Consider the following 27,920-nt stretch of genomic DNA (forward strand, 5'->3'; position numbering starts at 1 on the left):
GCCTACCCGGCAACACAGGGGGCAAGGCCGGAGGGGGAGGGGACACACCCAGGATAGGACGCCAGTCCGTCGCAAGGCACCCCAAGTGGGAATCGAACCCCAGACCCACCGGAGAGCAGGACCCAGTCCAATCTACTGCGCCACTGCGCCACCGCGGCCCCCCCGGAAAGAAAAATAATATTCAGGAATAAGAAGGAAACACAGTTTGCGAGGGCAGAAAAATCACGTGACACCAGTTTGGCGTATTCTGCAGGTGTCGATTTCCGTCGGACTGGCCTGACTGAGAGGAACCCCTTAGCCAGAGCTGTGTGTGTGTGTGTGTGTGTTATGAATCGAGCTGCTGCTATGAATCACGACTCGAAGAGCGACAGCCCATCCGAGCGGCTTTTCTGCTACCTCTGACTCAGAGCTCCAGAACACGGCAGGTCCGGTAGAGCTCATCACTGTCACGCCGTTGACTCATGACTGCAGCCGGTCGCTGTCTCCCGTTACGCATCTCCCCGCTCTCCCGAGTGCTCGGGTTCGACCGGCAGCGCCGGCATTATTCATAATCCCCACTATGATTCTTTCACAGTTGCGTTTCTGCGCTGAGCCACTGTGTCACGCCAAGTCCATGGCGGAACTGCGCAACACCGACTCCAGGTACCGAGGAACCTCTGTTACAAACAAGGTCTTCCGGAACATTCCACACTCTGCTATTACTTACATTCTTTCATCGATCGGACACTTTCAAAGCAACTGATAATGGCTACCTGCTTACGGTAATTTACTTGTTTACACAGCAGGGTACTTTTGGCCGGAGCATTCATTCATTGTCATTAACCGGTGGCCCTGGTCAGGGTCACGGTTGTCCGGAGCCTATCCCGCAATCACTGGACGGAGAACGCACCCTGGACAGGACACCAGTCTGTTGCAGTTTACTGGAAGTATTTAGAGTCATTACTTTGTTAAGACACCTCTTGTTACAATAAGAGGTGGGATTCGAACCTACGACAGAAGCTTTAACTGTCACGCTACACACTGCCCTGGCTACCTGGTTAAGTTAGACTCTAAATTTTGCTTCTCTGCATTTTATTTCCCTTCTTATTTAGCTGACAGCTTCGTCCAAGGAGACATCTGTCAGAGACAATACTAAAGTGGCTCCAATGCTTTACACTGATTTACCCATTTATACAGCACGGTAATTTTTACTGTATAAATTCAAGGTAAGTAGCTTACCTTGATTAAGGGCACTACAGCAGGAGGTGAGATTCTAATCCACGGCTTTCAATTTCATTTCAAGGCAAAGCTCTTAGCCACTGCGCCACCTGCTGGCCCATAGCGGTATATCATACGATAGGAGCACGGGAAAGTAGTGGCTGCGAAAGGGAGATCACAACCTGTTTGTAAATAAATCTGTACGTGCACAGGTCCCGTTTTAGCGGGAGAAAAAAACAACGACGACACGCAGAAACGGGAAGGCGGCCGTTCCCAGGAAAACACTTCCGCGAAAAACAGCGTCAAGAAGTGATTTCATGAAACCCAAACGAATGCAGAGAAACACCAAAGTGACGCAAACTGTGTTTCTGCTGCTGGGGGAGGTGGAAGTTAAATGACTGAGTGTCAAAATGCAAGGCACCCCCCCCCCCAGCCCACCCCACTCGTTTGGAATGAGTTCCTGGCACAAACACTTGCCAGTAAAGCCGCTCGCGGGCAGCCACCATTCAGATAACACAGTTTGCACAACCCGACAACCTCCCGGTGCTCGGCAGCCACACCCGCTGAAAGGAAACAGTTTCTCGCTGGCGGGGCAACAAAGGCACCCAAACACACACCCATTTATAGAGCAGGGTAATTTTTACTGTATCCAAGTACCTTGATGGTGGGATTCGAACCCAGATCCTCGAAGTGGAGGCTTTAACCACTCCACCACACAGTGCTCCTCACACTAAGTAGAGCTTTAATTTTACAGAGAAAAACACTGAAGCGAAGCGAGAGACGTGACAACAGGTCGATTATGAGGACGGAGGCAATTTAACACGTGACAGAACTGTGTATGTAAATGAACACCCACACGGTCACTTTGAATAAGCTGCGTTACAGCAGAACAGCGGTCCTCTCGGCGTAACAACATCAGCATGCGGTCCGGGACCAACTTAACCGCTTATCGAACTGAGCAGAACCACTGGAATCGGAACACGTTAACCTGTGTTATACTTAAGGTTAGGGACAGGGTTACGGGAAGATGGTTAGGGGTTGGGGTCAGAGTTAGGATTAGAGAGATGGTTAGGGGTTAGAGGTTATGGGTTAGGGTTAGGGAGATAGTTAGGGTTAGGGGTTAGGAAGATGGTTAGTCCGTGCACAGCGGGATGTATCCCAGATATTAAACAGGGCTCTGCTGATCCAGGGAACGTGGCGCAACTCGCAAAATGCCGAGTGCCAGATTTCCACCGGAGACTCATTTTAGGGGCCACCTCTCCTGACGCGGCGCTGCTCTCACGGTGCTGAGGGCTTTAAGTAGAACTTCCCAGGAACCTCCGCGGAGCCTCAGCCGTAACCTCGGTGTCGGTCAACTCTCCTCCAGACCCTCGCTCACGGCCATGGTCCATCAGGTCGCAGCAGCCGTTAATCTCTGCAATGCACTTAAGTGCCCCCGGAACAGTACGCTCGAACCCGTGCTGCTTTTCGGTGTGGAGCAAACGCAGCTGCTAATTACAAGCCATCGTGCAAAACAATGATCATTATCCTGTCAGAATCTACTAAAATATTAATCATGCGATCAACAGGTGGCGCTAACAACGGGCCGGGCCTTCCTCGCTCCCGTCTGCCTTATTCATCGTCACATTGATATGCAAATGAGCGAGAGTGCCTGGAAATGGGTCTAATAAAACCAGCAGGTACACACAAGTGCCGCTTGAAACTTGAACATAGTTCCACCCGCACATGCCTTTTTCATTCCCTACAAGTGTGTGCGATGGGCAGCTTTTCAAAGAGCCAGCAGGTGGCGCAGTGGTTAGAGACACTGTCCTGCACTCAACGGCCACAGGTTTGAATCCCACCTCCTGCTGTAGTACGTGTGATCAAGGCACTTACCTGGAATTGACAGTAAAAAATTTCCCACGTCTTAGAGATGTGAACAGCTCTCTGCAGAGGCCCAGCTGTTTGTCCACAGCAGTCTGGGAATGGAACTGGTGGCAGAGGGGACCACCCAGGTGTCTCCTGCATCCCCCTGGAGGAAAGAGCTGGAGAGGAGCTGCCAGCTGGTTCTTAAAGGACTTACAGAGTTACGGTGCTTATGCTGATTTAGTCAGGTGGGATAATTTTAATGGAGCAATTCAGGATAAGTACCTTGCTCAAGGGTATTAAACCTGGAGGTGGGATTCGAACCTGGGACCTGTGGGAGGAGAATGATCAGCTGGACACTTCCCGTGTGAACTGACAGGTGTCAAGCAGGATAATGGGTATGTTGGGGTTCTTGGGGGAAAGAGATCCGGCATCACCAGGACGTTGGGTGGGGGGGGGGTGTTGGAGGACCGCAACGGCATCAAAGAACAGGCAGAGCCTGGCGAAGGGTCTAATCAAAGGCGCCGTGCGGGAGGATGTGCGCCGTCACGCTAATTTCCTGTGATGGCACAGGTGGCCTGAGAGGGGAGACAGAACAGGAGTCGCAGACGCGGTCACACACACCCCCCCCCCCCATTTACACGGTTGACACACACAGCCGGGGCCCAACCTTCCCAGCGCGTGGCGTGAGTCACTCCTGTGTTTTTTTACGCCGTGATGCGTACCGGTTATTTCTGTTTTGGATCAGCGACACAACAGCCAAGTTATTTATGGCAATATTATGACAGCAAAAACTATATGAAAATATTTTTTCTTTTCGCACCGCGTTCCATCAACAGCGGAAAAAAACAACACGCCGGGGCAGCATATTGGTTTTTCCACGGGCCGAGACGTGAGAGGAAATAAAAGAGCGGAGAAGAGGCCTGCAGGCGCGGAGAACCCCCCGCCCCCCGCCGAGGGGGCAAAGAGACAGAAACAGGTGACCCCTTTAAAGCGAGAGTTGGTGTTTATTATTCATAATTAACATGCATATATTTATCTGACACTCATCTCCAGAGGGACTTTGACTTTGGTGCTACTTACACTGATTTACCCCTTTATTCAGCTTTGTCGATTTTACTGTTTCCGTTCAGAGTAAGTACCTTGTTCAAGAGTACTTCAGCAGGAGGTGGGATTCAAACCCACGCCCTTTTGTTCGCAAGGTGGCTGCCCTAATTACTGCTGCCCCATTAACTGCTACAGAAATAATTATTATAATTATAATTATAATAATAATCACAACAAGACAACCAGCAGCATCGGTGGCGCCTAAAAGAGCAGCAGCAATAATAATAATAATCCGTTTTAATAAGGTGCTGCCATTAGGAGAGCGCGCGAGCGGGAAGAGGCCATTAGCCGCGCGACCACACGCGCGCACAGAGCCCGATCGCTGTGGCCAGGCTCGCGCTCATCTTATGGATGCGCCTCGTGCCGCGTCTCAGTCGACACGTGCGATTTTACAGTGTTGTCCCCCCCACCCACCAATCTCGAGGCCGATGGGCCCCCAATGAGCGATTCCGGCCAGGGCGAGAGAAGGAGCGCGAGACTAACAGGGTGGCCGCAAACAGCGCGCGCGGCCCAGCGACCACAAGCAGCTGAGTTTTTATTACACTGTACTGATATTTACAGCGGATATTGGCTGCGGGCAATTAATTCTCCGACGGGCACGTGCGAGCGCTAATAAGCGACAGGGCGACGGAAGGGCGCGCGCCCGCGACGCCTCCTCCGAATGTCGCGCGCGTCGCAATGTGTCGGCCCAGATGCCTCGCTGAGAAACCACCCAGGGTTTCCTGGAAACGGGATATTTAATGGCAAAGGATGACGGATCCAAAAGAAAAAAAAAAAAAAAAAAAACAGTCTGGAGAATTTTTTTTGAAGCTCTAGATAACAATATGACAGCGCGAGCAACATATTTCGTTTGTCATAAGCGCGGGAACGCAGCGCAACATCTGCGCGTGAAAAAAAGCGCGAAAAGTTCGCGTTGACTTTGAATCTGTGCGCTGCGATCCGCAGAGCTCATGTTTCGCCAAAATACACTCACCGGTCACTTTATTAGGTACACCTGTTCAACTTCTCCTTAACGCAAGTATCTAATCAGCTAATCACATGGCAGCATTTCAACGCATTTAGGCATGTAGACATGGTCAAAACGAGCTTCTTGAGTTGAAACTGAGCATCAGAATGGGGAAGAAAGGTGATTTAAGTGACTTTGATGGTTGTTGGTGCCAGACGGGTTGGTCTGAGTATTTCAGAAACTGCTGATCTGCTTGGATTTTCATGCACAACCATCTCTAGGGTTTACAGAGAATGGTCAGAAAAGAGAAAATATCCAGTGAGCGGCAGTTCCGTGGGCGAAAATGCCTTGTTGATGCCAGAGGTCAGAGGAGAATGGCCAGGCTGGTTTGAGCTGATAGAAAGGCAACAATAACTCAAATAACCACTTGTTACAACCGAGGTATGCAGAAGAGCATCTCTGAACGCACAACACTTCGAACCTTGAAGCAGATGGGCTACAGCAGCAGAAGACCACACCGGGTGCCACTCCTGTCAGCTAAAAACAGGAAACTGAGGCTACAGTTTGCACGGGCTCACCAAACTTGGACAATAGAAGATCGGAAAAACGTCGCCTGGTCTGATGAGTCTCAATTTCTATTGCAACATTCAGATGGTAGGGTCAGAATTTGGCGTAAACATCATGAAAGCATGGATCCATCCTGCCTTGTGTCAACAGTTCAGGCTGGTGGTGGTGGTGTCATGGTGTGGGGTATATTTTCTTGGCTCGCTTTGGGCCCCTTAGTACCAATTAAGCATCGTTTAAATGCCACAGCCTACCTGAGTATTGTTGCTGACCATGTCCATCCCTTTATGACCACAATGTACCCATCTTCCGATGGCTACTTCCAGCAGGATAACGCGCCATGTCACAAAGCTCAGATCATCTCAAACTGGTTTCTTGAACATGACAATGAGTTCACTATACTCAAATGGCCTCCAGCCACCAGATCTCAACCAATAGAGCACCTTTGGGATGTGGTGGAACAGGAGATTCCTGTCATGGATGTGCAGCCGACAAATCTGCAGCAACTGCGTGGTGCTATCATGTCAATATGGACCAAAATCTCTGAGGAATGTTTCCAGCACCTTGTTGAATCTATGCCATGAAGAATTAAGGCAGTTCTGAAGGCAAAAGGGGGTCCAACCCTGTAGTAGCGAGGTGTACCTAATAAAGTGGCCACAAGTGCATAACATAATTATCGCTTTACTATTCGGGTCTGAGGGTGGCGCAGCGGGTTTGGCCAGGGCCTGCTCTCCGGTGGGTCCGGGGTTCGAGTCCTGCTTGGGGTGCCTTGCGACAGACTGGTGTCCCATTGGGAGTGTGTTCCCTCTCCCTCCAGCCTTGTGCCCTGTGTTGCTACTTGTACCTGTTCTTACTACTACACTTACTATCCAGTCCTGGAACTGCAGAGGTCAAAGTGCATGATCCTCTCTGGTTACCAGGTAAAACACTGTAGTCTGGCCTCAACATGCATGGTGGAACCCTCAAACCACCCCGTTGTGGAAGAGATGAAGATGGAACCCAGGCACCAACTTTACCATACAATTACCTCATCTGTCCACATTTAACTCGCCTTGATATTAGCAGGTCTCCTCAGTGAAACCCAACACCCTACCGGTTATAGTTCCCTTTACATACAGGTACGCTGCAGGTGTGAAACATATGATGGAGCTCTCAGCCTTAAGCTGCACGAAGGGGTTTCATTTGAGACTCTGAGGGAAAGCAGTCTTGTTACCGGAATGTTCTGGGGTCCTCTCCAAAGTCGTCAACACCCTTCCCTCTCCAAGGTGGTTCAAGTCAGAGTGACTCATCCTGGCTCCTGCTCAGCAGAAGGACATTCCGGGGGCAGGAAAGAGTTGTAGCTGAGAGCTGCATCTCAGCACTCAAGAGTCAGGTGACAAAATAACGTGGTTATTCTTTTTATTATTTTTTTTGGATCTTTTATTTTGTTCTGGTAGGGGGCGCGGTGGCGCAGTGGGTTGGACCGGATCCTGTTCTCTGGTGGGTCTGGGATTCGAGTCCTGCTTGGGGTGCCTTGCGACGGACTGGCGTCCCTCCCTGGGTGTGTCCCCTCCCCCTCCAGCCTTTCGCCCTGTGTTGCCAGGTTGAGCTCCGGCTCCCCGTCACCCCGTATGGGACAAGCGGTTCAGAAAGTGTGTGTGTGTGTGTGTGTGTGTGTGTATTTTGTTCTGAGGTTGGGATGTGCATTTTTGGGCACCAGGGTCTCCACCGTGATCCATCACGGTAAACTGGGCTGAGTGTTAACTGGGGCAGGTGGGCAGCGAGGAGAATCGGTGCTGAGATAGGGCTTGAAAAAGTATTCGCGCCGTAAACATTATCGGTCACTTCCCTCACGGTCACTTCCCATACGGTCAAGTATCCTCCAGTCAGTTACCAACAGCAGTCTGCAAATGCATGCAAGGAATCATCATTCCCACAGACCAATAGAGTGTGTGTGTGTGTGTGTGTGTGTGTGTGTGTGTTACACTGCTGTGCTGTAGCCTATAGCACGACTCACTGTAGGTACTTTACTGCGGTACTGCAATTCACCTTGGACAAAGGTGTCGGATAAACACTAGTTAACCACAGTAAGTGGAAAGCAAACAGTGTGCAGTATCTCACTATCTCCTCCCCCTTCTCTTCGTGCGACATGGAGTACGGTTTCCGCCTGACCCAAGGTCGTTCCTGAGCAAACGGCTTCAACCCTCATGGCTCACACGGCCCAAAAATGGTTCCTGGAGGCACCCCAGCGAAGCCATCATACTGAGGCAACCTGCCCGGTCACCTGTTTGCAGTCTCATGGACCATCTGTGGGTCGAGGGATGGAACGAGTCACCTGGAACAGGAATCTCTCCATCCAACCCTCATCAATAACGATTGATCCCTTATCAATAACTGCTTGTCCGGTGCAGGGTCCTGGTGGTTCAGAGCTTATCCCAGTGGCGTGGGGAGTGAGGCAAGGATGACCCTGAAAATCTGCAACATTTACTGGACATAATGGTGTCCACATTGACCAACATCTCCCTGATGGTCCTTCAAAACCTTCCTGATAAATTTGGGTGGAGGAACTGAAAATGAGGAGCAACTCAACACTACCTGTTCATAGACTCAACTACCTCAAAGGCCAGAAAAATAAATGGGACTGAAGCGATTTGGTGCTCTTCTCATCGCTCCTCGTCCCTTGTTTGCCGCGTCATCTGCAGCCCAGCTCCGTGTCGCCGGAGTCGGCCAAGCGCGAACGAGCATCAGTGATGAGACAGACAAAGAGTTGACAACTGGTGTAATTGGAGTCAGTCGTAGCGCTGAAGCAGAGCTGTGTGAACATGAGAAATAAGGCCACGGCTACCAATTAAGATGAAGCTAATTTATCCAAAAAAAAAAAGAACGAAGAAACACCCGCTCTCTCCGTGACGGTCTTAATTCGACGAGACAGCGTTTCAGGAGTTTCCCGTCACCCAAGTGTCTTGATTACGGGTTTGTCTGCGGCTGGTCCGCCGCTCTGACTAAATATCGGTGGCTAAGTGACGCCCCGGGACCCTCAGGGTGTGTTACTCCACCAGTCCTCCAGCTAAGTTCCGCAGTGGGGTCCATAAGCATGTGCGAGATTGGCTGTTGGGATGAACTTGCGGACAAGTTGGCCGGAGGGAAGAATCACGGGCTCCTAGTGGCGGCTCGTATCGAGATCAAATTCAACACTCTGGTTACGGTCTACATGTCCGTCAACAGATCTGATGCCCGATACCTACCGGACCTACTGCACTGCTACGCTCCTCCACCTCTGCCCGCTTGAAAAGCCTGGCCGTTCCCAGTTCTGCCTCCGCTGAGGTGCAATGACTCCCTCTGCCCCTCAGAGCTGCTGAGTCCCTCTCAATATTCCAGAAGAATCCCAAAACAACTTCTTCAAACTCACTCATCTTGGGATCTCCTATGTGCTGCATGAATTTAGATTACGTAATCTGTCATAATTCCCGTTCTACATCCTTCCAGTTGTACATCCAACAGCTCATGTAATGTTACTGTTAGTGTTTTCTGTTTTTAAAATGTTTTACTCTATCTATTGAGAAGTACTTGTATATTTTGTATATATTAACATTTTATACTTCATATTTTAACTCTATTTATATATTTGCTTTTACAATTTTATACTGTATATACTGAGATGTACATTGGTTCGGAGAAAAGCACGTGCTAAATGAATAAATGTAAATGTGTACCAAGCCTATATCCAGCTTCCCGCGTAACGTTTGCTGGGTTAAACGGCGATGTCGGACAAGCTGGCTGTACTTCGAGCATCCACCGTTTGCATCTAGGTCTCCCAGCGTGTCGTCGATGCGCTTCCGTCTTTCGTCAACTCGACAGAACGTCCCGCTGTAAACTCTAATGTCTTTAGTCAAGGTTCCTCCTTAAGCCGCAGATACTTCACGGTGCCGTCGAAACGCTTGGCAGACGCACTTTCCTCAAGCAGCTTTAAGAGAATCCGGCACATGGCGGGGCACTGCTCTTCTACAAAGCGCGCCCCACTTGCCTTGAAAACCCGACTCCGTGCGGAGACACATTTAATTCATGTGTTTTTCTTTATTCTTCGTGCAGAATGTCTTGTTACAAGAAAACCCCGAGGCGGCGCGCTGTATTAAAACAATGTATAAGACCAAAATTGGGAAAAGGCAATTACACGGAGAGCGAGCAAAATCGGCCCGTTGATCGCTTTTGGGGATTGCTGCCGTTTTGGCTTTGGGGGGGGGCGCTGTCCCACGGGTGGGGGGTTGAGATTTTCAAACTGCTCAGCGAGGCTCTGCAGGAACTTGGAAAGCATATCCTGTCGTACCCGTGTCTACTGCTACGCGCACTCTCGAGGGTTAGAGCAACGTCTGGACGGCGACCGTGTGACACCTAGAGCTCTTCCTCCTCCTCCTCATGTTTACCTGTGAAATGCAGCGCTGCGCCGACAGCCTGGCTCACACCTCGCGAGTCAATGTGTAATTTAGACACCTTCCTAAAAGTGTTTCGTCTGCCATACGGCTCATCCTCGCATGGCTGGAAGAATAAGGGGGGGAAGGGGGTCCAGTCATGTGACTGACCGGTCATCTAAATACATCACATTCCAATGAATCATATTCCAACGTATTACATTCCAATGTATCATATTCCAATATCCCATTCCAGTGTATCGTATTCCAACATTTCACATTTCAATTTATCATATCCCAATGTATCACATTCCAATGTATCATATTCCAATGCATCATATTCCAACGTATAACATTCCAGTGCATCGTATTCCAATGTATCATATTCCAATGTATCACATTTCAATTTATCATATTCCAATGTATTATATTCCCACATATCACATTCCAGTGTATCATATTCCAGTGCATCGTATTCCAATGTAACATATTCTAGGGTATCACACTGTAATGTAACATATTCCAATATCATATTCCAGTGTATCATATTCTAATGTATCCCATTCCAGTGCATCATATCCCTTTGTATCGTATTCCTGTTTATCGTATTCCATCATAGTATTTCAATATATCACTGCATCATATGATTTTGAAATGATGGCAATATTTGCTGTATATATAATGTTTTATGTAACATGCGTTAAACGTAGTCAAGCTTGGAAATCACTTCAAATTTTTAACTTTTTTGCAGTTTCCATTTCATTTCACTGATTAACAAACCACTCAGAAGAAAAATTATTAAAGATGCTATGTTGGGAGAATGTGCAGAATTTATGGTACTTCATTAGAAAATCTACATTTTGGTAATTTATTTTTTGGATTCTTCTCTGTCGTTACTAAAAGCTGTATGCAAGTAAATCACCTGAAATAAAGTTACTTTTCAAACAATTTGTGTTCTACTTTGCCATTTTTTTAATTAGAAAATAATATTGTAACACTCGACAATGGTACTTGGTCACTTCCGAGAAACATTGTCATTTGTTGTTCTTGTTTTATATTCGTAGATGTTCCCAATATTTGTTTGTGTTGCTGTTGTTGCAATTCAAAAATTACAAATAGCAATAGCAAGAGTAATAACAATAAAAATAATTAATAGTAATAATACTGTGACGCACAGGGCCGTCACTGCGAAATCAAAGACCCGAAGACCCTGCCAAAAAATTTCCCCATGAGGCTTCCTGACAGGACACAGAGACACTAACAGGACGGAACGCGAGACGTCAGCGAACGAACGACACCACGGCAACCTCTGAGCGGCTGTCAACAGCGATAATCTGCCCTTTTAACACTTAATCACTTTCCTGATAAAAATCTATTAAAAGTGCAAGCATGAATTCGCCAGAGGGGGCAAAGCTTCATCTCTGCACCAACATGCACACACACACACATTACACTTATCTGACACCTTTCTGCAAAGCAGCAGTAACATACACTGATTTACCTATTTATACAGCAGGGCAGGGCAATGTTTACCATACTAGTTCAGTGTTAGTACCTTGATCAAGGGTACTGCAGCGGAAGGTGGAATTTTGAACCTGGGTCCTTCAAGTGGAAGCGTTAACCAGTGCACCACCTGCTGCACCACATATGCGCGCGCACACACACACACGCGCACACACACTCACAGCCCAAAGGCAGTCTGTTGTTATGCCGCTAGACTGTTCCTGAGCTCTTTCCTCCAAGGAATCAGCCATTTACCTTCACATCGGTCTCATCCGTTCGGCTGTTTGTCCTAAAGGGCCGCAGGATCTAAACGGCTCCTCCTTTCATCCACGTCGCGTCATGGATACCGAAAGAGTCACTGGGAAACACGCATCTCACTGCTTTCGCGCAACATATAAATTTACATTCATTTATCTGACACTTTTCTCCAAAGCAACTTCCAGCGTTGATACTTACACTGATTTACATATTCATACAGCCATATAATATTAACTGTATCAATTCAGAGTGTGTACTATGATCAAGAGTAGTACGACAAGATGGGATTCGAACCCTGGGCCTTTCAGACCTTCTGCATTGTGCGAAGGACCAACTCTGATTGGCTGCTTCCTGTCCCACCTCCTGACATCAGCAACGGTAACTCGGGTGCGAAGGTCCGAGAGCTTGCCGAAAGCCTCTCCCGCTGTGTCCGTCAGGACAAGATCACAGAGACGCCCCCCTCCCCCGGGGCTTCCTCCAGATCACAGAATCGAGATTATCGCATCATGTCAGAGTCAGCGCTGGCACGGGTTCGAATGTCCTGCTAAGGCACCAGGGAGGAGACGTGCACCAGCTCCGGGTCACATTGTGCTGGTAGATAAGAGGGTCCAGCGTCACTTTCGATGGCCCACAGGGTGCAGCTTTCAAATTTCTATACAGGCTTCAGCCTCAGCATCCAGCTAATTTGCATCCTCCACCCCCCTCCCTCTCAGCAGCCAATGAGGCGTTACGTAAACCCTTCCTCATTTTGGCAGAGGGGGGTTTTGCATTTCAAAAGCGCAAAAGACTGATAGACTGCAAATATGCAAAGAGCTCAACACAGTTGTATATGAATATGTTCATACCTTTTTTTTTTGAAAAAGTTTTAGGTTTTATGACAACTAAATGAACTGTGTACATTGCAAACATAGCAAAAATTAAAAAAAATAAAAAAAAAGACACACACAGAAAAAAGCATGAAACACATGGTGGCAACAGATAGGTGTTCTTAATATTCTGCTTTCATTCGGTATTTCTGTGCACCGGAGGGAGGAGCGAACAGAAAGTCACAAAAAGCCTTCGGATCCAAGCGCTCGCAAACCCAAAGTGACAGAATTTGAAATTAGGGATGAATAATGCAGCGCTGCAATTTGTCCGACGTGCCGTTCCGCCGCGGTGTGGAACATGAAATGGGGGCCAGGGCCCGGCGATGCTTCGGGAGGAAAGGTGGGCGGGGCCACAAGAGGGGGTAGGGGGTGTTCCGATCCTGTGCCTGTGGTCCTCACACGTCCGCACGCCAGCAGGGCTCCTCCGCTTAGCAGATTTGGGCTCTGCTCCCGGACGGGTTTAACATCAGCGCGTCGCTCCCTCGACACGACGCGCACGGATTTCTCTCATATGTACATGACAACATGATCCTGCCCAGATTAAATGCGCCGCATTTTGATTCGCATCCATCCCCTTGAACACAGTTCTATTCAGGGCAAGAACGGAAAACTTCACCTTCACGCCTGCCCATCGGATCAGGGCATCCACATCTGCACACATCTGCATGTGGCGTGTGACGCTGCTGTGCTACCAGCAAGCTGTTGTTCTCGTTTCATTTCAAATTTATTCATTTATTTTTATTAAAAATAGTCCTCCAAGAAAAAAATTCATACGGAAAATGATTAAAATCCTCCAAGATTCATAAAAATTACGAAGCAGGTCGGTAAGAGGGAAGTAAGTTTAGCCACTGGAATCACTCCAGTATTTGTGGAGGGAGCATCTGGAGTGGAGCAATCAGACAAATGTGTAAATATATTCAATATACATTCCATTTATCTATTCATCACACATTCTCCTCTAAAGCACTTTGCACTGATTTCCCTATTTGCACAACAGGGTAATTTTTACTGCATCAGCTTGATCAAGGGATTGGAACCTGTGTCCTTCAGATGTAAAGTGGCACTGCCAAACACCACCCTCCCTGCTGCCTCAGAAAGGGCTGTCAATCTCCAGGGCGTGTTCACATGCACACGCGCACGCACACACACACACACCTTCGCAGGGCTTTTCAGGCTGTTGAACCCCGCCCGCTCCTAGGGCGTTCTTAAGTCTTTAGTAAAAAGGCTAGATTCGAACCCGTGCCAATGAAATGTGACAGCTTTACACGGCTCGATGATGGACGCCCATCCTGGACCGGGTCAGAACCATAGCTCCCAGTTGCTCGCACCACCACCGTGCAACATGTGCGTATGACTGTGTGTGTGTCACCCCCAATGGCCAGCACAATAAATCCTCCGAAGGGCCCTTTAGGACCAGTTCCAAGGACCAGTTAAGGATGAAGTTGGGTACCGAGTTGCACTGATGTTTCACTGCTCTACCGATCAGCAGAGGGGGTGCCGAGCGCAGGCCCGGCTGCGGGGCGGCGGAACTCTTGGAATCGATACCGCGATGGATTTGCAAACCAACTTAAACATGTTTCCAGCAGAGAGGAATTGATCGCAGGACAGCGGTTCATCTGCAGCTGCCTTGGCGATGTAATAAGTCACTGAAACTGACAGGTTGAAACTGCTGCTTTTATTTGCATATATACACCCTCCCCGACACACCACACACACACACACACACACACACACACACACACACACACACACACACACACACACACACACACACACACCTCGACCGCAGGCTTTTAAACAACTGCAGTTCCGACAAAAAAGACTGCCAATTCCTGCATGCGATACTGAAAGACCTTTCCGTGAATTCAAAGTACAGCTGGGGGGAGAGGTACCAAGGTCACCGAAACGTTTGTCGGGGGGACGGGGGTGGAGGCAAGCGCTGCTCCCCAGCAACCATATCTGTCTGTTTTCAGGTGTTTTGCTGCAGGAATCCCACCCCCACCCCCTCGACCCCTACGTGGCACATTAAAAAAAATGACTCCCATCGCGGGGCACCTTGAGCGCTGAAGGTTCTGGGCTACGAGCATCTAGAGGAAAAAAAAAATAAACTCACCATGCTGTCAATCCCCCCTCCCATCTGCCGCCGGCCCCCAAAAACACACACCCCGCTTCAAATTAAATCGTTTCGGCACTTCATAAGCGTAGTGCAGCGGAGGAGCCTTTCAAAGCCATATCCCATTTTCCTCCATATATTCATTTGTCTTCTTCAGCCCCCTTCCCCCCACCTCACCTCACCTCCACCCCCGTTCGTTTTTTGCGAGGAGTGTGTATGTATAGTGAGAGGCGGCAAAGTGTTGCCTGGGGCGGCGAGCCACTCTGGGGAGTCATTACACAGGTATTAAAACAGGTCCTGAACTCGGGCGCAGTGCGGCACCCGGGGGGGGGGGGGGGGGGCGGGGACGCGAGCGCCCATTACGGGGAAACGCAGCCAATCCGGTCGCCACGTTCCTGGGGCGGGAGACGGGGCCCTCGAGGGCCTTCGCGCACGTCACGCCATTCCACGGGTCCGGAGCGGGATTTGAGGCCGTTAGCGCCGTCGCGTCGGGCTCCACCTCACCGCCCGCGTCCTCCGGCGTGCAACGGCCCGCCCCCGAATACATGGAAATACCCAACTTCGCCGTAAACGTCGGTTTAAGCGGGAACGGCTTCTCCGTACGTACAAATGATGAGGGCAAGAGAAACTTCTGTCTGTTCCCGGGGTGCGATGCTAATGCTAACGCGAGGGCGCTGCTGTTAGCTCGCGCGTCGCTCAACACCGCGAGCAGGTGGGAAAACTAAGAGCTGACGGGCTGCTCCCGTCCCAGCAGGCCCCGACTTGGACGTCATAAATCACTCGCATCTTTACGCACGCCACTTTAAGCCTCGACTCGTCACGTAACCCGCCGAAATGCAGAGGCGCCGCGGAGTTTCCAGAGCTGCGCTCGCGAAGCTCGTTGCTATAGGCCACATCGGCGCGGTACCGCTCATGAACGTAGCAGCCGCGCAGACAAGCGGCTTCTTTACTTTTGACACCTATTACCGTATTTCCACAGCGAATGACAACAACGGGAGCAAAGGATCGCAGCCAAGAACTTGCCACTAAAAATTGCATAGTTTTATTTACGTAGCGATGGACTCTATGTAGCGTTACCAGCCCACACACCTTATTTACCGCGGTGACTTACACTGCTAGATACACTACTTACACTGGGTCACTCATCCATACATCAGTGGAACACACACACACTCTCTCTCTCTCTCTCACACACTATGGGTGAACCTGAAGAGCATTTCCTTGCACACTGGGAGGAAACCAGAGCACCCAAACCTACACAGACACCAGGAGAACATGTAAACTCCACACAGACTGAGTGGGGATCGAACCCACATCCTCTCGCACCACCCAGGCGCTGTGAGACAGCAGCGCTACTCGCTGTGCCACCCATTTACACCTGGACTCACTTTGCCTTCGTTGAACCTTTCAAGGTTTTACATGTAACAAACTACAACGCAGACTATCCAAGATCCCAAGATAATTGCAGGTTTGTTTATTTTTTTTTTTGCAGCATTAAACATCCTAGGAGATAATTAATATTTTAATCGCACGTTCAATATCTTAATTAACGAAACATCGAGATTGACTATTGAAATAAAACGTAATAGCCCTACAAGTTACCGAGTTTATTGCTGCTAATGATCGGCAAAAGAATATGGTTTGGGCTTTTTTTAATTAGAGAAACAAAGGCACTTAATTCCGACAAGGTCTCGGGCAAATCAGAGCAAGTGGACCCACATCCGTGCTTTTCAAACGTATTTTATCGCCCTGAGCCCGAGCCATTCATTTTTGGACACATATTTTTAAATCTCCCAAAGTGCACACGCTACATTGCTGTGTCCTACACCACCTTATAGAGGACATCTTACGCGTTTGAAAAATGACCGAGATGTACAAACGGGTGAAAAATTTCAGGTAGCTCAACAATGTAAATGCCTTTGGAGAAAAACATCAGCTAAAATGAATAAATGTAAATATTAAAGTAATTTTAATGATAAGACATGTCTGGGAGTAGGGCTTGGACAAGTTCCTAGAAATCCTGGAAATATATCCAAAAATCTCTTCTGCAGAGTATCAGGAGGTTAAAAAGATGTTTACTGCTATGTATTCATACACTGATACACACCCATTTGGGATACAATACTTCGAATTCAGAAACAGTGTAACGCCACTTCCTTGTCTTACGATTCCTTTCTACGTACAGACTTTGGATCTGTACCGTTACAGTTTGTGTGCCGTTACATTCTCACCCTCTATACATTTATTCGTTTAGCTGATGCTTTTCTCCAAAGCAACTTACAACGTTAAGGTTACAGTTATGACAAGCTTACAATTATTTACCTATTTATACAGGTGGGTAATTTTACTAGAGCAAGTTAGGGTTAGGACATTGCTCAAGGGTTTCGTCGTTATTGTTGTTTTCACGCTCGCTGTTCCTTTCACGCGCTCCTTCATACGTGCAGCATCCTCCACTATCGAATTCACGGTCGATACGGCTAAACCTGGTTCCCGTGTTATAGACGATCATCTTTGTCCACCTTCATACTTCCTTATTATGTTCAATTTCATCTCCAAATCGATTTCTGTACGTTTTTAAGACGGTTCTCGTTTTCCTTCAAGTGCATGTTTACCACCAGGTACTGTGAATAATGAAATGGGTACAAAATATGGGAAAAAAGCACTACGCTAAGGAGAGGGCATGTGTTCACGACTCAAAACACATAAGAACTGGGAAGATGCCGCTTCCTGCCTTGTGTGGCTACGCCGACTTGCGCTTAACGTATTTCAGATGTTTTGCGTAAGCAATATCCGTAAATAACGTGTATGCCGGGATTTTTTTTTACGTAAACCCAGGCTTACATAAGTCAAATTTACATAAGTAGAGGGATGTCTGTACTTGAACCATAAACTGGTGTATTTCGAGACTCGGGAACACATCAAATTTGTACCGGTAATTACACCTTCAAGTTACGGAATTGTCACCAATGTCACCGAGCAACATGAGGGGGCGCCCCCCCACCCGAGTGTCCAATGGACAGACGGCACAGCTGAGGCAGACACGAATGTTCGTTCTGTCGAGAGCTGCGTCAGGAGTGGTCACGGAGGCGACGGCGGGGCGAGGGGGTCCGGAGCCGAATGGGTGGGAGTAGCGGACAGACACAAAGCAGCAGGCCGCTCCGGCTCGCGCACCTCAAGGAAAACAAAACAAACGCTCAAAACCATAAGATTATTCAGCGTGACGCGACGCAGATCCTGGGAACGGCCTTCAGCTCGGATCCATCACCCCCTTCCCGGGAAGTCATACCGAGAAATTCCCTTTTAGGGACTCCGGGGGAGAGGGGAAAACCTCTGGTGGAGCTCTTGGGAAAACAGGCTGCCATTAGGACTCGAACCCATCGCTCGCGTGACATTAGCGCACTTTGTCGCTTCATTATTCGGCACGTCACTGCTTTTACCTGCTATGCTTAGGGTTAAAAAAAAAACCCAGCAAAGCAGAAAGATCCTTTGAAATACAGCCAGGTAATTAGAGAGAGAGTCGTACAGAACATCGGAGCCATTGTGTGGCCTCCGAACGCTGCTTTTATGAACAATTCAGCTTCTGAGCTGTCAGATACATTTCATTTGCCGAGGCCCCAGTCGAGGCATTGATTTTGCGTGCGCTTAATGAGATTAGACGAAAACGTGTTCCGGCCCGCTTTCAACGGCGAGCGGCTGCAAAAGCGCTGCTTCATTTCCCTGCCAGCGAACATTAAAACCTCGTTACACAAACAGAGTCCGCGGCGCCGAACCAACGCTGCCATTAACGCCAGGATTTGAGCTGCGGGACGAGGGGACGAGAGGGACCCCCAGCAGGGTCTGTCTCATGGGTGCTGCTGCACTGCGTCCGTCCGTCCGCCCGTCCTTCCTTCCGTCAGTCACAGCGCCGAGCCCCTCACCTCTTAAGATGCCCAAATATAGAAGAGTTGCATCAGGCTGCTTTCGCTCGATCCATCTTGACTCCTCACAAGTGAAATGATGTGACACGACCACGCAGCTCAGAAAGCTGGGCGACATGTGCACGTTGTGTAACATATCATGTGCAATTTCCTAGTAAACTCCTGTCCCCGTGTCTATCTATGCATCTATCAAGCCATCAATCACTCCATCTGTCAATCAATTGATCAATCACTCTATATATCATCTATCTGTCTATCTATCGATCAGTCACTCTATCCGTCAATCAAACGATAAATCACTGTCTATCTATCCGTCTGTCACTTGAGCAGTCATTCTGTTTATCTTTCTGTCATTCAATTGATCAATCACTATCTAGCTATCTACCAAACGATCAACCATTCTATCGATCAGTGGATCAGTCATTCCATCTATCTGTATTCATCTGTCTCTCTGTCTGTCTCTCTAGCTATCAAACAATCAATCACTCTATCATCTGTCAATCAATAAATCACTGTCTATCTATCCATTTGTCAATTGATCAGTCACTCTTTATCTAGCTATCTGACATTCAATTGATCAATCACTATCTATTAAATAATCAATCACTCTGTCAATTAATCCATCAGTCATTCCATCTTGCTATTTATATCTATCTCTTTCTGTCTGTCTCTATAGCTATCAAACAATCAATCACTGTACATCTGTCTGTCAATCAATTGCTCCATCTATTGGTCATTCAATTGACCAACCACCCTATCATCTATAAATCAAACAATAAATCACTGTCTATCTATTCGTTTGTCAATTGATCAATCACTCTGTTTCTCTATCTGACATTCAACTGATCAATCACTATCTACCAAACGATCGATCAATCTATCAATCTATCTGTCTGTCTCTCTAGCTATCAAACAATCAATCAATCACTGTATATCTGTCTGTCAATCAATCAATCACTCCATCTGTCTGTCAGTCAATTGATCAGTCACTCTATCACTTTTTCTATCAATCGAAGGAGGTCTTGGATGTGAAACGACATAAACAAACATCAAAACTCACTGTCGATAAAAAAAATGCCCCGTATTCATATTTCCCACAGAATTTTTATAGATTGGAACGTACTGGAACGAACGCAAAGGAACAAGCAAATAAAATTCCTGCTGCTGCCTTCATGATAAATCTGCTTGATCTCCTTCCAGAACATGTGCTCGCATCTCCAAGGAAGAGCACTTCCGGCACGGGAGAAATAACACGGACGTGTGATGCATTGGCTGTTAAAGGGATGAAAAGCGACCGTCTCGCTCGCTGCCGTCCCTCGGAGCCAAAGTAAAAGCGCCGTCACTCAGAGGGAGCGCGGCGGACCTCCCGGCGGCCTTAGCTGCGCCACCAAAGGATGGATTTGGCCACATCTCTACACGCACTGGCCAGAGAAGACAACCAAACACGGATTATAGTTCTTCATCAGCAGCGACTGCCGATGTTACATTATCAAATTTACATTAATTTACCCATTTACACATCAGGGTAACTTGATGTTTCAGTTCAGGGTTAGTATCTTGATGGAGGCCACTACCGCAGGAGGGGGGATGACGGTGACTCTAACAACTGCGCCACCTGCTGGCCTTTCAGTGAGGAAGGAAAGCGGAACCCGAAAGCCTGGATTTTTTTGCTTTTTTTATGAACAACCAAATCCTGAGTGACACATAAGGGCACAGAATCCTCCTGGGAGAAACACCAGGGTGAAATCAGGAGGAGAAAAGCTGGCACTGGCTGCTAGGAGACCCCCCCCCCCCAAGATCCGACAAAGGAAACGATCCACAGACACTCCTCCCCCCCCCCCCCCAAGCTCTGACTGCTCCACACAGGAACCAAAAAACACACCCGTCACCTGCTTGAAGAATCCTCTTTCCGACACCCGGCGGGTTAGGATCACAACCGCAGCGGAGCCGTCATCTAATCAAACACTTGAGTGCCCCCCACCCCAGATCCCTAAAGTACGGAAGACCTTCCATTTACTCCATCTGACACTCTTCCCCACAGCAACTTACACTGATTCACCCGTTTGTACAGATGGGTAAGTTTTACCGCGAAGTACCTCAATCAAGGGACATGCAACAGGAAATGGGATATGAGCCTATAATCTCCAACCCCAGAAGCAGCAGCTCGAAGTAAGAAAAAGGGAGAGAAGTTTGAGGTTCAGGAAAGTCCGGTCTGGCCGGTCGGGGGGGGGGGGGCTTCTCTGGTTGCGGGTTCGGGAGCCACGCGACGCACCGCCTGTCACTTCTGCTTTGAAGCTCCTGCCTTTTTTTTTGTTTCTTTGTTTTTACCGCACTCCTCCTCCTCCCCCCCAGGACTCGGGCAGCTCACACACGCGTGACGCGGCGAGTCCGGGACGGCCCGGTTACTCAACAGCCAGTGTGCGGTGCGGGACGCGGGGGGGGGGGAGCGGAGAAGGAGGGGGGCTCACCTGGAACCTGCAAGCGAGCGAGTGGGACGGGGCTTTTGCGGGCGGAAAACAATGGCACGTGGCGGAACCACGGACATGCAGACCGGGGGGGAGAAAGACAGGTGGCGCCCTACCTGAAAGGCGTCCGAGTGCGACAGCGGATCTTCGGCTCTCAGGAACACCTGCTGTCCCGTTCTGGAAAAAGGAAACGAGACGCAGTGAGGACGTGCTGCACCACCCGGTACCATGTTTTTACCCGTCCCGCTCAGGCTGAGCGTCTCCCCAGTCCTGACTCCTGCTTACTGGTTTAGCAGTGAAACGCAGGTCGAGCGCGAACACACACAGTGACACACAGTGACACACAGTGAGTGAGTGGCACGCGCGCGATCTGGGTGAGAGTGACAGTCCCGCATGCTTCCAATACAGGTACCCGACTCCCATCGGCCATCGGCCCACCCCACCCACCGACCCCACCCCCCAAGAGCGCTGCCCCGTGTCATGTCATGTGCACCTGGTGCCCATCGCGATGCGGACGCCGGACTTCCCCGTGTCAGCGCGCGACGAGCGAGGAGCACAAGGGAGCCTGGAGGCTGCAGCGCGAGACACCTTCCCTTCTCTCTCTCTCTCTCTCTCTCTCTCTCTCTCTCACACTGTTTCTCTCTCTCTCTCCCCCCACTCACTGCCCCCCCCACTCTCCAGCGAGTAGAGAGACCAAAGCCCGCACGAGCGCCTCTTCTGCTGGGTCCCAAAGCCTGCGATCGCTGTCGTCCACATGGGCGGAACGTGACTTTGCTCCCGGCAGGGCGCTCCGCTCCCTCTCTCTCACTTTCCCATTGTCCCTCGCGCTCTCTCACTTTCTCTCCCTCCCTCTTTCCCTCACTCAGTCTCGCTCTTTCTCTGTCTCCCTCTCTCGCTCACCCTTGCTTACGCTCTCTCTCTCTCCCTCTTTCTCTCTCTCCCTCTCTTTCTCTCACTCACTCTCTCTCCCCCTCTCTCTCTCTCACTTTCCCTCTTTCTCTCACTCTCTCTCCCTCCCTCTCTCGCTCACCCTTGCTTATGCTCTCTCTCTCACTTTCTCTCCCTCCCTCTTTCTCTCACTCTCTCTCCCTCCCTCTCTCGCTCACCCTTGCTTACACTCTCTCTCTCCCTCTCTCTCGCTCACTCTCTTTCTCTCTCCCTCACTGTCCCACAGCCCCTCACTCTCTTTCGCTCCCTGTTTCTCTCTCCTTCTTTGCCCCCTCCCCCCCCATTGCTCCCTCTCCCCGCTCTCTCTCTCACCCAGATCACAAACACATTCCAGCTCATCACTCAGGGCCGATGAGCGCCACTCGTGCCGACTGTTTGACATTCGTTTCCAATGTACACGTCTGTGTCCCCGCTTTTCCCAAAACGGCTCCGTTCCACTCTTGAAAGCAGCTCCTCCACATTCCCACTGCAGACAAAGACGCCGCGGTAACAACATGGTAACGCGCGCTCCTCGATATCCTCCGAGGCAGAAAACACACCGAAAAGAATTATCAATGGATAGTTCATCCCTTTAGGTATTTGCGCTGTTATTTATTTATTTATTTCATCTGGATACATTCTTCTCCTGATATCGACTCTTTTGTCATTTCTACTGGACTTCTGTTGGCTGATTGTTCTCCAGGACACCTGAAGAGTCTGTTCCCCCTCAGATCGTCATTCTGTGGTGCTCCTCATCGGGGTCTCGAACCTGCGACTGCTCCGGAGAGCAAAGGAAAGGCTTGACAGTCCGCGGTCAAGTCACGGTCACCAGTCAACGGTCAGAATTGGGGGCATCAAAGCCAGGTTAGTACCACAAGCACAGGCCTTGCTGACACAGTAACCTGAGGACTGGGCTCAGCAGCCCAAATCCCCCTACATCCTCAAATCAATCAGCACCGGTCACGGTCCAGCCGGCCCAATATATGACCGTTTGAGCAAACAGCCTGCAACTTGGGACCAAAGTAAAAGAACCACAAAATACTGCACATCCATAGCGCCAGGAGCCATCCTGTCATTAACAGTAGGAAAAGAAATAGATCAGTGTGGAGTTTCTGTTTTGTTGTTTTCCTCTCCTCGGTTGCCAACTGGCCACTTCACCGTGGTAAAGCACACCATTAATCATCGAAATTAACTTCATTTCACTATTTATTCACTTTCCTTTCTGTGATCCCTATAATTTCAGTGATACTTATTCCTTTAATGCACAATGTTGTGTGCAAATATGTGTTGAATGTGATGGTTGGTCATTTGCCATGCAATGATAAATATTTATAATAGAAATTAATATTAGAAATGTGTAAAGCCAGAGCTTTACATCGCTGTGACAGGGAATACCGAAGTGGACACGACCGCCAACGGCCCAAGGAGTTCCCAGCATGCCCTGGCCCCACCCCCGGCTCTCCACGCTCTGCGTTCTGTACATTTCCATTGACAGGGTGGTACCGCGGTATTGATCGGCAGGAGCCGATGAAGAAGGCCCAGCTGTCACTAATCCGGGTAAATTTCATTAAGAGCTGGAGCCCCGACCGCAGATTCATTGCTAATCAAAGGCTGTAAAGCTGGGCCCCGCCTGCCTTAATTAATCATAACTGTCTTTTCTCCCTTCATGAATCATAACTGCTTCTTCTTTCCAACCTTTGAAGAAATAATTTTATATAGTTCAATAAATTTGTTATGCCCTTTTAAAGATAAAATACCAGTTTTATAAGAAATTCATCCATCCATTAATTACCAATAACTGCCTGTTAAATGCGGGGTTGTGGACGTCCAGCATCTGTCAGGACACCAGTGTGTCACAGGGCGATGTCACACATGCAGACGCTCACACACACACAGGGCAATTTTTGGTCACCAGTCTCCCTGAGACACGTGTCTTTGGACTGTGGGAGGAAACCAGAGCACCTGGAGGACACCCACACAAACACGGGGAAAACACGGAAACGCCACGCTGATTTGTACACACAAGGCATCTCGGTGAATGGCTGGGGTAGGGCATGAAGGGGGGCAACTTTGAAGTGTGTGTGTGTCTCCACCCAACCCCCCCCACTCTTGGTCAGTTGCTCCACACACAGGGGCAGCTGATGGAAACTGACCTCATGTGCATGGGGATGATGTCAGATTGGTTCCGGAAAGGCCCGGTAGCACGGTGATAGGTCTCACCTAGAAGTACCTGGGATGACTGGAGTGATGGAGAAAGAGGAGAACAGGAGGAAGGAGGGAGCAGCGGCTGGAAAGGGTGCGAATGGCCACGCGTTGACTTAGCGCCAGTTGGACAGCAACACGGTGCCAAATCAATGTCAATCAAAGAGTGAGTGAGCGAGCGAGCAAGGGAGCGAGGGAGGGGGATGGCCTGCCGATACACAGCCGTGTGTCATGATGAATCGCGGAAGCTCCTCGGCGAAGGGCCGCGATGGGCTTTGAGTCAACGCCGAAGCTCTGACTTCTCATAGCAACATCTCCATTCTTAATGGTGTCCCTCTCGTTGTATAAGTGATTAAAGCAGGATGGTGATCGTTTCGGTTGTAGCACCGGCACCGTGATCCAGCCAGGAGTGTGAGCATCGTGACAATCTTAAACTGAGAGAAGGGGGAAGAAGAAACGAAAGAAGGCAACCCTTGAGAAGCAGCTGAAAGAGAGAATCTCCTCTGTCCTGGACCACACCTGTTGCCAAGGCAACATGACACCATCTCCAGCAGTATCATTAACTAATTCATTTAAGACCTCTACAAAGTTTGCACACTGAGCTACTTACACTGATTTACCTATTTGCACAGCGGAGTCATTTTTATTGTACCGATTCAGGGTAAGTATCTCAATCAAGGATACTACAGCCGGAGGTGGGATTCGAACCCAGGTCCTTTGAGTACAAAGTGGAAACTGTAAGCACTATGCCACCTGCTGCCACCCATAGACACAATAACACAGCACAGAGGAAAGTGTTTATCCTGTGCTCCAGCTTTTCATTACCGATGGAGGAGGAAAGACCATCATCTGACAAGCGCGGCCACTCGTACCGCGGTACATCGCAGCACTATTTGTGGCGCACAGTGAGCCCTTTAAAAGTCGCAATAGCAGCTGTCCCCTGTGACACGCTTAGGCCCCACCTTGTCCAAATGTTTACTACACTACCATTACCGCAGCCTAAGGTTACCGACCGGTGTTCTGAGGATCTCTGCCGCACTGTGTCCAACGGCGCCCCCCGGAGACGAGTTGGGCTCCCTGCGCGGCCGAGGAAATCGAACCGGCAACCTGTACTGGAACGGGGCTCGGTCTGCTTGGGTTAAAAGAACCTGGCAGTGGCTGCCTGCGCTGGGTGTAAAAGACACACGCGCACACACGCACAGAGCGAAACGTTCACAACGACGCGGAAAAGAAGTCTCTCGTCATCCTCAAGCTGTTTGCCTTTCCCAACTACACCAACATCTGTCCCTCCGTCCACAGCTGGGCGAGCGGCGAGTGTGTCGGTGCAGGGAAAGCAGGAGGCACGCAGAACTGGAGAAGGACAGGACACACACACACACACAGACACGCTCTCACACACACGTATGGGGTGTGTGAGAAGCACTTACTGTGACATGCTGGAGAGGGTAGGAGTCGTCGCACCGAGCTTCCCCTCCGGACTGGGACCGAGTGGAAAGCGTGCCGTCCCGGAGACCCGAGCGCTGTGTGTGCGCGTGTGTGTGTGTGTGTGTGTGTGTATGAGTGTGTTTATGTGTGAGAGCGTGTGTGAGTGTATGAAAAATGGGAAGGAAGCACAGCGGGAAAGGGGAAGTCCCTTCCTACACACAAGCGCACGCACGCACACACACACACACACACACACGACTCGTGCGACATTTGATACACACTCTTCCTGCAGCCAAGCCCTGGGGAGTGCACGCTTGACCAGAGACCTGGTGGGACCCTGTTGCCCTGCAGGGGGCGCAGCAGTTTGGGGAACCAAAGAGGAGAACCTGCCCAGCCTGTGCTCCACATACACAGCAAAGCGAACCCCCCCCACCCCACCACAGTCCATCGCACTCACGCACGCACACACACACACACTCTCACACATGTGGAGGAAAGAACACTTAATTTTTAACTATATTGTAAGGTATACAATGAGGTCCCGTGTGGGGAGCAGAACACACCCCGACCGCTTGCCCCGATCCACGGCTCGCTCACACACCTGGATGTTAACCTCGGGATGTCTGGGGTCAGAGGTCATGGGTGACACCCTCACAGCCCCACACCCCGGATCAGCAGACGTTTATCACCAACTTACCTGCCAGTCAGTTAGCAAGTACTTTGAACTGGAGGCCTTTGTGTGTGTGTGCGTGCGTGCGTGCGGAGGAAATGGAGACCCCCTCCAACCCCACATCTGCCCCAGGGATCCCCCACCCGCCCACCGCAGGACGTGGCCCACCTCCCCGTCCAGCCCCACAGCGTCCAGTCATGCGAGAGGGTGGACAGGTGGTGCCGTGGTGGACAGGAACCACAGGGGTGGATGGGTAATGGGAGCTCTGCCACTAGGGCCACTGGGAACTCTCGCTGGGACACTGATTTCACTGTGGGCGACAAAGTGTAGCTAATGCACCGCGGGCCGCTGGGCGTCCAGACGTGGTTAAAGCACAGCTGGTCACTGGATGTCCAAACATGGTTAATGCATGGTCGGTTATTGCGTGACCACATCTGATTGGTTACTCGGCGTCTAAACGTGGTCATTGCCATTTGCTGGATGACCAGGCACCGTCAGCTGAAAGATGCTCAAATGTGGTAAACGTGGTGCTGCAAAGCTGAAGCCCGTTTCCAAGCGAGGTCCACATCCGTGTCTCCGTCTGAAAAATGTAAGAGGACCGGTGAGACGCAGCAGTTCGTGGTTCTGCATGGAAAAGGGACGAGAAAACAGGCCGCGCTTCGCCCCTCGGGGGGCGTTTCTCTCAATCGCCTCGATTTGTCAATGAGCTGAGAGCAGCAGATGGGGGGAAAAGTCCCAAACTGCGTACCGTGGTAACAAATAATGCCACATTGTGTCGAGCTCCCGGCGACACAGGTAACGTGCGTCTGTATAATTAGCAAAAATGCACTGAATGAACACAGTGAATGTAAATGAGAACACGCAAAGGTCAGCGCATGTTCACTCTCGCTGGCCGGAGAGCGTTTTCTGTTTCTCGGTGCGGTCCCCCCCTCCCCCATCGTCCCCCATGTGACGGTTCGATGCGTATACAGTGATGAAACTGGACCGAGGTACGAATTTATGACGATTGCTCTGCAGAGACGATCTCAGGAGGGAATCTCAGAGCCCTGCTGCGTCCCCGGGTTCGCTCCCTCATCGGAACGGCACCGGTCAGGCGTCCCGGGTCGACCCGAAGGCCTGCGGACAGTCGGCGCGGACGAAAGAACGTTTGGAAAAGGTCACGAGCGCGAAGTCAAACACAGGGGACCTGGATCCTAGAGGTGGAACTCGGCTGTCGGTCCTCAAGACAGGAGAACGAGTCTCCCTTAGGCTAGTTCATCAAGCGCGGCGTGGCGGGACGGCGGGCGGCACTGGTGCCGCACACCTCCGGGGCTGGGAGTTCAGATCTGGGTCCAAGTCCAGCTCGGTTTGTGTGGAGCTTGCATGTTCTCCCCTTGTTTGGGCAACCGTGCAAAGGCCCATGCAAACCCCCCCACCCCCGCCCCCACAGTCCTAAGTGTGGAAGAAGACCACAGTAAACCAGTTCGGTAGCGTGAAAACAGTTTTCAGCGTTGCCGTGGCAACACGGTGGACATACCATTAGAGCGATCC

At 50.0% G+C, this 27,920-nt stretch overlaps 1 protein-coding gene across 2 annotated transcripts in view; it reads right to left on the minus strand.

Moving 5' to 3' along the window:
- Positions 1-25,842, minus strand: part of pde2a (phosphodiesterase 2A) — a 125,451-nt gene extending 99,609 nt beyond the window's left edge. Inside the window, exons 1-2 of one of the 2 annotated variants that reach the window (XM_018748599.2) lie at positions 25,723-25,842; positions 21,283-21,343 (exon numbers count right to left, since the gene is read on the minus strand). In XM_018748599.2, the coding sequence (XP_018604115.2) occupies positions 21,283-21,343; positions 25,723-25,730 (69 nt within the window). In that variant the 5' untranslated portion in view covers positions 25,731-25,842. Of the gene's footprint in view, positions 1-21,282; positions 21,344-21,659; positions 22,007-25,722 lie in introns of those variants that run through there. The other variant, XM_018748598.2, reaches the window with a different exon arrangement.
- Positions 25,843-27,920: the final 2,078 nt, after the last annotated feature.

The sequence above is a fragment of the Scleropages formosus genome, chromosome 10, assembly GCF_900964775.1.
Source record: "Scleropages formosus chromosome 10, fSclFor1.1, whole genome shotgun sequence".
NCBI classification, from domain to species: Eukaryota; Metazoa; Chordata; class Actinopteri; order Osteoglossiformes; family Osteoglossidae; genus Scleropages; species Scleropages formosus.